This window comes from Pterocles gutturalis, unplaced genomic scaffold (assembly GCF_000699245.1).
Source record: "Pterocles gutturalis isolate BGI_N339 unplaced genomic scaffold, ASM69924v1 scaffold19721, whole genome shotgun sequence".
Lineage (NCBI taxonomy): Eukaryota > Metazoa > Chordata > Aves > Pterocliformes > Pteroclidae > Pterocles > Pterocles gutturalis.
In genome coordinates this window covers 18366-31501 of record NW_010098349.1, presented here as the reverse complement: position 1 = coordinate 31501, position 13136 = coordinate 18366, and the positions used below count along the sequence as shown (strand labels likewise).

Below are 13136 nucleotides of genomic sequence, written 5' to 3'. Positions count from 1 at the left end.
GGGTCTCAATCCCAAACCTAAAACCAAATCCTGGGCTAGTAACGGGGCTGTGCTCCTTCCAAGCTTCTCCTGTTTGCAGACAGCCAGAGAAGTTGAAAGACCTTGTCAGCTGCGTAAACATCACTTTTTATCAGCTTTCTTCTGAACACAAATCTAAAACACAGCCTCTTACTAGCTATTATGAAGAAAGTTAACTCTGTCTCAGCTTAACCCAGGACAATGCCCCAGGTTTGAGAGGGTGATACTGCTGCAAGGAAAGACTGGAGGACAAGGGCTGTAAACAGGCTATACCTCTTTGGAGGACACGTGAAGGCAGCTGCAGCAGGCATGGTGTTCTCAAGTGCTGCTGTGCGCCAACAAGCCTTTGTTCAGCCACAGTACAGGAGAAGCCATTTATGCAAACCACCTCTGTTTCCCACTCCCCTAAACTGCTAGTCAAGAGTCATAAGTACTCCTCATCCTTTTTCATCCAAGTAAGTAAGTAAGTATTTACCAGAAATGGTGGTTACTTATATGTGAATCCATTTCTGTTAGCTCTCTTTCATACAACATGTAGAGGTGCTCTACTTGACCTCAGGAGGAAGACACCTTGTTTGACAACACAGACTTTATACAGTTGCTCAAAAGATCTTGTTGCATTTCAGTCTGTGTCTCTCCTACACTAAAAATCTGAGCAACCACTAATTTTTAGGGTGCTGTGGTTTCTAGCATAAATCCCCTGAAAGCCCTTAAGGGAAAAAGAAAAATGAAGTGCTAAAGAAACTTTGAAGTCCATTTACTCTGAATGAGATTTTAGCTGCTAAGTCTCTTGAACTTGTCCGTAAGTCTGATGAGACTTTCTCAGTGCTTCACTCATGCAAAAAGCAAGCAGTCAATCTATTCAGGGTGCACTAAGGCCCAGGTTACAAACATTCTTCCTCCCAAAATTTCTAACACTTCAATAGCTTAGTAACTTTCAGCTGAATAATAGAAGAAATACCTTACCAAAAATATCCTCTAAGTGTAACTCCCTCACTAGCCACAGCTGTATTTAAACAATGAAGCTATATGCCAGCCGTTCCTGCTGTCAGTCCTTGGGCATCTTCCTAATGGGAGGTGGTATCAGCTTTAATTCTTAGTGACCAACAAGAGACGTACTTCCAAATCAAGAGCAGCTCAGTGACATGGAGCTATGGAACAGGATTGGTAGAACGAAAAGTCAGAGAGAACCTGTAAGAAGACAATTCCAAGCAGCCAACACTGGTTCACACTTTGCAGATAATTCTGTATCACCCATTTTGCGTGGGGTCAACACAAGACTATAACTTGCTGGGTTTGCTCCAGGAGTTTGTAAAATTAGCAAGTGTAACACTTCTGACCATTATAAGTCATGTGGCGTCATGTGGATCCACTTTTCTGAGGTTATTTTTCAAGAAAGAAATATTCAGCCCTCACTCCCTTCTTGTGAGTGGCAAAGCGCCTCTACACTGTGCCTCCAGCAACAGGATGGACTCTAAGATATATTCTGTGATCCCCTCCACCTCCAGGACAGCATGAAGACTATACAAAGGTGAGGACAACTACCTGTTCCCAGATGTGTAGGCTTGCTTCTGATGGCCAGAAAATTGAGCAACAGAACTTTAGCATACTTCTCTGCTGAAGTCCTTTCTTTGAAAGGACTCAATGAAAACAAGGAAAGATTGACCATGCTTGTCTTTTTAAATTGGGGTCTGAAGCCCCGTGTGCATGCAGGCAGTCACACAGCTTCCATTTGGGTTATTCTTTTTAATGCATAACAGAAAAGGGAAAAAAGGCATCTAACAGTTTGCATTACTGATTTTCTGTAAGCAGTGTTCATACCCTGTCCCCGAGGGTGGTTCCCCACACGACACAGCTCTGTTTTCCAGTTAATTAGAATCATAGGATCATTAAGGTTGGAAAAGACCTCAAGGATCACCAAGTCCAACCGTCAGCCCACACCACCTGACTCACTAAACCATGTCCCTAAGAACCACATCTACACATTTCATAAACACCTCCAGGGATGGTGCCCCCACCACTCCCCGGGGCAGCCTGTTCCAATGCCTGATCACTCTTTCAGTGAAGAATTTTTTTCTAATATTTAGCCTCAAGTTTCCCTGGTGCAACTTGGGGCCGTTTCCTCTTGTCCTATCACTTGTTACTTTAGAGAAGAGGCCGGCACCCACCTCGCTACAACCTCCTTTCAGGTAGTTGTAGAGAGTGATAAGGTCTCCTCTCAGCCTCCTCTTCTCTAGACTAAACAACCCCAGCTCCCTCAGCCGCTGCTCATAAGACCTGTGCTCCCGACCCTTCACCAGCTTCGTTGCCCTTCTCTGGACCTGCTCCAGCACCTCAATGTCCTTCTTGTGGTGAGGGGGCCCAAAACTGAACACAGGATTCAAGGTGTGGCCTCACCAGTGCCGAGTACAGGGGCACCATCACTTCCCTAGTCCTGCTGGCCACACTATTTCTGATGCAGGCCAGGACGCTGTTGGCCACCTGGGCACACTGCTGACTCATGTTCAGCCTTCTGTTGACCAGCACCCCTAGGTCCCTCAACCTAATTAGGCATGGAAGTAGGATAAGATCACTAGTCACAAGTGTAACTCTCCCTGCCTCACCCCCTCAGCCAACAGGAACTTCAGACAAAAAATGTATTCATATACTGAGGTCATGAATTTGAAGTAAGAACGTAAAAATGAGATGTTCCAAGGTTATATTCAATGGCTCTCATGACTAACTCTTAAAACTCTGATGAAGAATTAAATTACTGGGCTAAAATGTAACTTTTTTATAAATAAATAAATTAAAATGACAAGAAAATAGTAGATACGTGTCACCTCTTTTTGTGCAGAGTCCTGTTGCTCCCAAATAGGCAATGGCCTGTTGACTCTTTGGATGCAATTGTCAGATATTCCGAGTTTACTGTAGGTCTGCTTGTATAATGCAACTTATAAATATGTCTGAGCAACAGCACATGTACACATTTGGATAGCAGCACATGGTGAAATTGTGACTAATACAGCTGGAGGCAAACCACTGAAATTGTCCTGCTAATTAGTTGAAATGAGCTGTAAACTCAGTGCACCAAACCTGCTCCAAGTATAATTGCATTAATGTAAAGGGCTATATATCAGGGAAATATTTCACTCTCTGAAGTTAATGAGTAATTTCCTAAGCTATTGGCAACTAGTCACAGTTAGGTGAAGGATAGATTTTACTCCTTTCTGAATAATACTAAATAATAAGCTATTTTTGTGCTGGAAAAAATAAATGCAATTGAGGTATTTGGCTCTGAGGGGAAAAATGGACCATAAGTATGCTTTCAACAGCACTGTCCAGAGGCATCAAAGTGCACTTTAAAAACTTGGTGTGATAGTTCCTATTTCACATGCACTTTGAGAGGCTGAGGCACAGAGTGGCAACGTAACTCACTCCAGGCCACCTGAAGAATAAGTGGGAAACTGGAAATAGAATTTGAGTGTTGGATGAGAACTGTGTTTTGTGATCCTAGGTTATTCTGCCCTCCATTCAGAAAAAAAAAAAAAAAAAAAAAAAAAAAAGGCTCTCTGCTTTCTCTGCTTGTCTCTAGTAATCAAAATTATTTTCTCCTAATGTTCACAGTCAAGAGCAGCCAGCTAGCATCTAAAGAAAAGTTATCTGGAAAAGAATAGATTGTTTTCCTTGAAGATGAAGGGAATTAAGTTAAACTGAAGCTTTCATCACAGCATCCTCCTGCTTTTGCCACACAGACCCAATACAATGGGTATAATATGTAATAGAACTAGGCAGTTCCTACAGAGTAACTTCATACTGCAGTTTAAAAAAATACAGTGGGTATCAAGGCCAGCAATGTGTTGATGTAAAAGAAGATGCGGATGATATTTAATACAAAATGAACATTGCTCTCCTTGTCATTCCATCTTAAGGTGATTCACTAGAAAAAAAAGCAGAGGGTCAAAACAGGTGCCATAACAAAAGGTTGGAGAAATTAAGTTTATTAACAAGTGACAGCATGGGTAAAAACAGTACGTCTTTCTCCCAGTGTCAGATCATCATACCCTTAGGAAAAGAAGAAACAATGAGCCTCACTGACCAAAGAGTTCCTAGCACTAAAGCCCATGGTACCTCACTTTGCAGACTGTTGTCTAGTAAGGAGCTTTCAAACAGTAATAATTTTAAATAACTGTTTAGGCCAATGATCTAAAGGTTAAAGTGTTCTCATGCATTATGTATCCTTGCATCATTTGATCACCCAGACAGTTCCTTTTGATTTATCAAACAGCATCTTCGGTATGGAATTTGCTCAGAGAATATAAATGCCACAAAACGCTATTTATACACAAACTTGTAAGCTCCCGCTTACACCTGTCTACCTGAAAATTCTGAAGCCAGGTTACTTCAAAGATGTCCTTGTCTGATATTAAAATTCTGTTGAAACAGACAGTCCGAGAGCACTGTGAATTTCAGTAACACATGCAAAGCTCACTTTACCACACAGGCCTCCCCAAAGTGAGAGACTGAACAATTTCATCTGCCAAGCTTTATTACATTTGAAACCACTCAACAAACTGGATTTTCTTAGCATGAGGGATAAAATGAACTAAAGGTATGGAACCTAGATATTCTCTTTGGACATAATGGGTGCTCCATTTTATTCATATCTGTGTATTCTGACTTGTAAATGTATAGAAATACAAAACTCTCTGATCTGATGCACCTTCTTTCTCTTTGCTCTCTGTGTGTATCCCCATAAGACTCCTTTCAATGCCTCACAGTATCAGTGAGGCATTTGCAGCATGATTTATTCGGCTGGTTTTGCTTAGTTCTCACCTAAGTTTTCACAGTCTCAGGCATGATTTGGGCTGGCGTTTCACATTCAGGCTCAAGGCATGGATATAGGACTCAAGCTGAGTTGAGAACTTCTACACTGAAGTACAGAGGCTAATGGTAATTTTTCTTTCACTTCTCTGCCTTTCTGTCCATAGTCACTTTGGCAGCTGCTTATCATTACTGTTACCTGCACAGTACTTCTTGTCACAAATAATACAAAGTTGTACCTCCATTTCAGTAAAAATAGAGGAAAAATATTATATTGCCAATACAGCATTCAGTAGAAAAGGTAGTCTGAGATCTGAGTAATCTGAGGATGAGCGGGAAATCAAACCTTTCCCTTGAGTCCTTGTAAAAAAAGACACTGTATATTGTGCTGGAAAAAGACTACAAGTTTTGAGGAATATTTTCAAGGTAGTAGTATACCTGAGAGCTGATGCATGTCTGAAAAGGACAGATTTGTGTTAGAAATGTAAATATAGATTAAAAAGTGTTAAAGAACTTCATTTCATATTGTAGAGTATGTCATAGTCTGGATGCAGTTCTTCTGAAGTTAGTAACTCCCAAGGCCCAAATCAAGATCATGCAGAAAGACTAATTAACCTGCAGTTAGTAAGGGCCAAATCAAAGCTAGTGAGTCAACACCTTTTTCAGTTGGACATCTTTCCAGTTAACTACTATAATGAATGGCTAAGCACAGGGTTTGTCTCATAAGCTGTTTCAAAGCATCAGCTAGCTACAGAACTGTTGTTGATGGTTCTGGAGAGGTTACTGGATCGTGGAAGCCACGTGCTTATATTGGCAGGTGGTGTAGGAGACAGGAAACAGAAACAGTTTCCCAGTAGCTTTTAGATGTCCAAGATACATACAAAGTCCACATTTCCCACTTCCTATCAGCATTGCTTTCATCTTGATGATTGGATTGTGCTTTTTCAGGAGCTTTTTTTTTTTTTTTATGGGTAATGAGTATGTAAGGAATACAATTAGTTATTATTCATTGTAGAAGAAGGTTGAAGCCCAGGCAATAATCTGCCTTCTGGCTCTTCCAGACTCTTTCTGACAGTTTGAATGGGGAGCGTTATTCTTGTGAATTGCTGTAGTCTCTATCAAATGCTACAAATCAGAGGTGGGCATTTCTTCATAAACAGAAAGTAGTCAAAAGTAATCCACAGATATTTCTTTCTCACCAGAGTGCCATTTCTGTAAAGTAATTTTACTATAAGGCATAATTTCAGTCATCCCCTGCCATTTCAAACACTGTGTACCACTGCAAAATATCACTTCAACTATAAAAAGAAAGATTACCTTATGGTTATGTTGTTTTTAGAGTAGGTTCTCTCATGAGACTTATTTAAGTGAGAGTTTTATTTTCCTCCCCAAGCCATCAAGGAGTTTTATTTTTTCTTTCAGAAGACTTGCAGTTCATAACAAATGATTAAAAGCATCAGTTCGAAGTGGGAATAAAAAGACTTCGGTTCCTGAGGAATGAAGAAAAATTATATGAATAACCATTAGCCAAATAACTGACACCCCATAGATTTCATTCTAGGCCTGGTTTTATTGTTTCAGGATATTTCATACTAAGTAGTTCCCATTATATTCATTATTACTAAATCAATATCAGATGTGATGCTTTGTATGAATTTAAAAGGATATTTCCATTAAGGTTACATCTGAAGTTTGTATGAGACTCTGTTTTCTCACTCAGAAGAACTCCCAAGGAAGCAGCGGTGTGAAAATATATTTTCAAAAATCACGGTTAGAACTTAGCAGCAATTTTTTTTTTCTTCCCCGCCACCCCTCCCCCCCACCACCACCTTTTTTCTTTTTTGAGCACAGGATTTTTCATGAGAGCAGTACTGCTATGAAATAAGACCATGTTTCCTTCGTTGTTTTCTAGGTTTCTTATTTGTTATTGTTCTGGGTTTAGGATCTTTTCTGCTTTATACTTTTCTTTAAAATTTCTTCATTCGCTCCTTCTCCCTCATCCCCATCTCCAACCTGGGACCGGAAAAAGGAAGAGATGAGAACAAGCATATTGAAAGGCATTGGAATGTCACTTTTTCAAAGGTTAATGTAAAGAGCTTTGTTTGCAAAATACCACTGGCTCTACTGATGTTATTTTTCATTTTTTTTTTATACTATCAAATGAAATTAATGAATTATTTGGGTACAGTTTGGATTTCTGTTTTGTGTGTTTGTTTCCAAAGATTCTTCTGCAACATGGAGAGATGATGTTGCATACAATTAAATCAAGTTTCTCTCTGCAGGCATCACCACAGTATTGACCATGACAACTTTGAGTACTATTGCAAGAAAGTCATTACCCCGTGTCTCCTATGTCACCGCTATGGATTTGTTTGTGACTGTATGCTTTCTATTTGTCTTTGCTGCTCTGATGGAGTATGCAACCCTCAACTACTACTCAAGTTGCAGGAAACCAAACTGTACTAAGAAGAAAAAGTCGGTAAGATGGGAGCATTTAAATTTGTCTTCTAGCATGTGTCTGGCTCAGAGAGCAGAGAATCATTCAGTGAGAGCCTGCAGTCCTGTGACATTCCACTCCTCTGAGCTCTCCCCAGTTTGTGGTGTCATCTGCTCTGAAAGCTGATGGAAAATCATTACCCACAGTAACAGTAGAAGCAGTTATGTCCCTGTTGAGTGAGGTCTGTTCCTAACAGAAGCAGACTGGCAACCATGAGGCAGCAACCCTGCCTACGTCTTTTGTCCTCCACTTACTGTGCTGGTAATCCTAAAGGGCTCCCACTGAAACAGGCTGCATAGCTTGTTATACAAATGTATGCAGATCTATCTATTCACATGCAACTGCTATTTCATAGCTTAACAGGTCTAGAAATATTTATGAACTTTGCAAATGGGATTTCAATTTCTCCACTGGGAACCAGCACTTGTTTTCAGCCCTGTGCACAAAGGGACTTGTTCCTAAGTACAAAAACAGAGGAAGTTACTTGCAAAGGTTTTATACATTGATGCATTTTTGGCCAAGAGGACAATTCCAGGAGTAACACCCGGACACACACAAAAGATGTTTACTTAGAATCAATTAAAACAATCATGTAGGAAGAATTGCCTGGTATACTTCATAATTGAGTACAAGAATGACGGGGGATACTATTGCAAAAGAAAAATCTCAGTGTAACCGGAGGGAAAGGGACATGGGTTTTCCACTCAAGATCAGTGGAAAATCTTATGTGTTTGAGATCGGTAGCTGGAGATGTTGAATACCATTTTGCGTAATAGGGGAAATAAGGACAATTGAAACCAGAAATACAATGCCAAATAGGAAAAAAATTGAAGGAGGAAATTGAAGAGAGAGAAGACTACATTTGGGGACTAATAGGTCATGAGGTAAAAAAGGATTGAATTAAGAGCTATAGAAAATGACTTGAATGAAGAACTAATGAAGGAAAAGCTGAAATGAATATGGAATTAGAGAAAGCCTAGAAAGCCACAGGCTTAGTCAATCAAAACTCCATTAAATCTCTAATAGCTTCTTGTAAAAATGCATTGCACACAAAAGGCAAAAGAGTATTACCGAAAGAGTATGAGACAATTAAAATGAACTTGCTGATGATCAAACTAAAATTGCCATACTGGAGAAAGACTGAACGAAAAAGTCATGAGTATCTTTGTGAGTAGGATGTATTTCCAGACATGTGGATGATGATAAGGGAACACATGCAACACTGATGAGATTTAAATTAACACAAGAATAAATGCTCACTTAGATATTGTTTGCTAAATAAATAAACGTAATGGGTTAAATGAAGATTTTAAGTGGATGGAAACTAGGTATGCATTCTGCTGAGTTTTCATGCAAGTGTACAGATTATGCTGAATACATAGAATACTCAGCATGAAGTGTTTTGTGGACAAATGCATTTAAAGCCTTGGTTTAAGTAATGCTATCAAACATTAGATGCATATGAAGCAATAAGTATGTTTTCTTCTGAATAATTATTTTGTTTACTTTATTTAAGCTACCTGATGTAAGTTTTGGCCATGTGATGGTAAGTAAACTATTTTATTCAGTGAGAGCAATGAAGTCGTGAATGTATGGTTGACATTTCCTTGCAATAATTCCCGAAAAAGCTGTAATGCCATGTTGTGCTTTACTCTGACTTCCCTATAAATATTGTTTTGCTTTTTTGTAAAAGGTCAGTTTGTTTTTGGCTGTGGCAGAGGAACATAGCTGTCTCTTTCTATAAGAACTTACCAAATGATTTGGGAGGGAGAAGGGTCAAGTGTAGGATATTGTGTGTCATATTTACCTCAGAAATTTTGTGTATCTGCTTTATATAATACTGCAATTTCTCATTACATTTTATAAAAAAAGTAATAAGCACAAGTTATACCAAACTTTTATGGAGCTTTAACTGTGTTTCATAGAAAATAATTAATTTATAATTTGTATAGATCTACTAAGCCTGATCTTGGAAAGTATCTGCAGCCTTTTCAAGTTTTTTACACCCCTTGTTTTTACTCCCAGAGAACACACTTATACCTTGTCTGAAATAGTTTTATTAAGCATGTTCAACACTGCATCTGAACTGCCTTTTCCAAGGCACCTCAGAAATGCCTTGTCTTGGCAGAGCTCTCAGGTGGTGCTGGGTTGGGGCCCACTGTGCCTGCAGCCCTCTCCTCCCAACCTCAGCTCAGCAGGACAGACAGGACACAGTGGGTACCATCCACCTTCACCTGGTATCTAGTCACTTCAGGACCTCTCCCTCTGATTAAAGCAATCAGATTAATCTTTCTGTACTATCAGGACATTTATTGTATCTTCTGTCCTGAGCAGATAGATAGCTAATATAACAAAACAATAATGAAAAAATCCAGGCTGTTGACAGATGAGAATGTTTCTTTTGCAGAACCAGGGCAATTATTTCTTTTCACTTACCAAAATTGTCTGGAGGGATCTAAATTAGCCCTTTTTCTTTGTAACATAAATATTGTAGCTAGTCATAGAAAATTTCAGTCCTTGAGTAGGAGCTTTTCATAAAGGCCTGCAAGAGATGAACAGTACATGACACAGTGGTATAGTAGAATTCCATGTATGCTTTAGTCATAGCTTTTTTCTCTACAAAATGCTACAGACAAAAAAAGATTGCTTGTATAATAATCTTAGACCTTTTCCATGTGGCAGCACATTGTAAAGCTCTGATACCAGCCACTTGGAACTTTACAAATGAGAGAGAAGACCATGAGGCCATAACTTGTGTCATCTAATCTCAGAGACAAAGTCACTCACAACAGATAGATTTGCAGTAATCTGCTTCTGAACTGGAATCTGTTTACGGTCCACAGCACAATGCACCTGAGAGATTTTAGCCATCTACTTATGATGAGATGAGTTGTGTCGTACAAGTTATTGGCTGGGTACCATAGAGAAGTTGTTCAGATGTAGTTATCTATGTTGGAGATGCCAGCATCTAAGCAGAGGGATACCACATCAAGTTCTTAGCTCAGGGACTGGCATTTTTAGTGAGATGGGTAATATTACATTGTGTCAAACCAAAGGATTTGTGGAAAGAAAACAAAGTCAATAGAAAAAGGAAAATTTCCCCTGAGGCACCTCAGTCATATCACTGATCTGTTTCACATACAGAGTGAAAGTTTTTAGATACACCCCAACACCTTCAACAGGAAATGTTGCATATTTTGTACAGCAAGTGTGGAAGCAGGGCCCCAGAGCAACCTTCCAGAATGCAAGAGGCATACTGGAGAGGCATGGCTAGCTTGTTAGTACATACCCAGCGTGCAGGCAAGTCAATGCTGAGTGGAACACAGAGAGAGGAGGGGCCCCTGAGGTGAAGAAAACCATACTGACAGGACTGGAAGTCTGCTTTGTCAGGCTGGTGCAGACAGGCAGTGAAGCTGATGGGACCTCTGCTAGTGATGCCAGTGGAGGAGGTGACATTTGTGAGGATGGAGCAAGTGACTTGATGAGAGAGGAGACTATCATCAAAAAGCACCTTTCATGAAAAGGCAATGGTGTGACCAAAAAACCTGCCAAAGTGTAAATAAGGAGCACGTTGAAGGAGAGGTGTGTAGGATCGAGTGGTACTGTAAGGATGCATGACACCAAAGTCCCCCATTTCTGAGCATGTGATAAGCACTAAGGGGACATGCCTAGGGATGGCATTTTGAAATCCTGTACTGAAATCGTCAGTATCTGTTGCTGACCATATCTGGTTTTTTAAATTATGGTAAAGTTAACAGGCAGTGAATGCAGGTATACTAAGTGGAGATCATTCTGTAATTAAACCAGGAGGAAGGACATCTTCCTTATTTTTCAGAATCCATTCTTAAATGTGGTAGCTGCAAGTATTTAAAGGAACTTGCAAATAATATTCTGACAGACAAGTGAACTCCGAAGCGTGAAAAAAATCATTACTAGGAAATATATGCTTGAGTTACCCAAGTAGAAAATGCACCTAGAATTATTTCACTTGCCTCTTCACAATCTCTCTATGGAAATTCAACTGAAAAGGCATTTTTTGAGGGAAAGAAAGTTGATCCCTAGATCTGGAATTCCTGTAGTATCACCCTCTTATTCTCAGCTCCTGTGATTTTTTCCCATGATTAGTAATTGTGATCTGGATAATACATGGAAGTTTATCAACCTGTTGGTTTCTTCTTCTCTTCTCAGAATTATTCTGTACTAGATATGAGACCACCAACTACAGTCATCACATTGAACAATGCCATGTATTGGCAAGAATTTGAAGATGCGTGCGTCTATGAATGTCTGGATGGGAAAGACTGCCAGAGTTTTTTCTGTTGTTATGAAGAGTGTAAATCAGGCTCATGGAGGAGAGGACGGATTCACATAGACATCTTAGAACTGGACTCTTACTCTAGGGTCTTTTTTCCTACATCCTTCCTGCTGTTTAACCTGGTTTACTGGGTTGGATACCTCTATCTTTAAATGTTGCCTGTAATGGTGAAGACTACTGTGTTTTCACACTGTGGAGGGATGGTGAAAGTGCAGAAGAAGTGAAGGACACGGTCAGTTTCATATCAAATTATAAAGGCCACATTAACCTTCACCATCACAGAGCCTGATGAAGAACTTTAATATGTAATTGCCTGGAAAAGAAAAATGTGGAAGAATTCTCTCCTTACTGCTGTTAATTTTAAGGAAAGGATTCGTACAAAATTCATCTGAATTTGTAGTGTAAGCAATGTTTATGAATAATTATTGTATATTAGAATCTTTACTATTCTCCCTTGGCATAGAAGCTATACACAATTCAGGCAAAGGTTAAATAAGTCATTTTTGTTCTTCATTCCCATACTTTCTTCAAAATGCTGCCATATCCCTGAGGCTCAGAGCAACATACACTGGCACTGGCAAATAAGCCAAAGCCAGCAAAACTACTCATTTGTATTTAAACGTGCTTGAGCTACCTCCCATAGGTTTTGGGAAGTATTTAATTGGTGGACTGCTTGCTTTACAGAAACCATGAAAAGACAATAAGAAATGGCTCTGGCGGGATCAAAACATGGAAGTAGCTTTCTGCAAAGTTCTGGGATTCATATAATTAAACACTTGCCTACACATATTGGTTTTAACTTAAGGTAAAAAGGCAGAGTTATAAGAAAGCCAATATTTTGATATAAATAAAAGACTTGCCTATCTCTGAGGCAGCTGTAGGCATAACTTCTACAGTTTTTCAATCATTTAACTGTCTTTTTTATGACTGGTTAAACACAGGATGGTCATTGATTTCTGAAGTCCTCTACCTGAAGCAGGACAAGATTCCTGCTTGTTTGTGTCCTTGTAACAGATTTGTAGTTGATAGGCCATGAGTAAAAATCAGTATATGAATAGCACTAGGAATACGTGACTTTCTTCAGATTGCAGTTTACTAGAAAGTGCTCTCATACATTCTTATTTTTTCCTCAAAGTTCTTCTCAAAATTGAAAAATGTGTGCCAAAGGATGCATTGTGTTCCTTCCATAAAGTTAAACATTGCAGTCCTTACTCATGGCAGTTGTTCACTGGGTCTGAGATGAAGACTGAACACTTTTGACTTGAATAGTGCATATGGGAACTCAGTTGTCACACTTGGATTGAACATGGGATAGTTGTTGCTTGTAGAAACAAGTTGTTTTGATTTTTTTTTTCCTAAGCTGACAACTACATTTTACCCTAAAAAGCTCTTTTGTATTTTTCAAGCTTTTGACCATTAAATTCTTAAATTGCCTGTTTTTTTCAAAAACTAGTTTTACAGTGTTAAACTAGATTATGTCTTTTACAAACTTTCTCAATAACT

The 13136-nt window shown here is 39.2% G+C and overlaps 1 protein-coding gene across 1 annotated transcript; it reads left to right on the top strand.

Moving 5' to 3' along the window:
• The first annotated feature begins 4015 nt into the window (after positions 1 to 4015).
• On the top strand, positions 4016 to 11785 carry LOC104460216 (gamma-aminobutyric acid receptor subunit gamma-3-like). The gene is made up of 3 exons (XM_010072704.1): positions 4016 to 4124; positions 7104 to 7300; positions 11507 to 11785. The coding sequence occupies exons 1-3, from the start codon at positions 4016 to 4018 to the stop codon at positions 11783 to 11785; spliced, it is 585 nt and encodes a 194-aa protein (XP_010071006.1).
• Positions 11786 to 13136: the final 1351 nt, after the last annotated feature.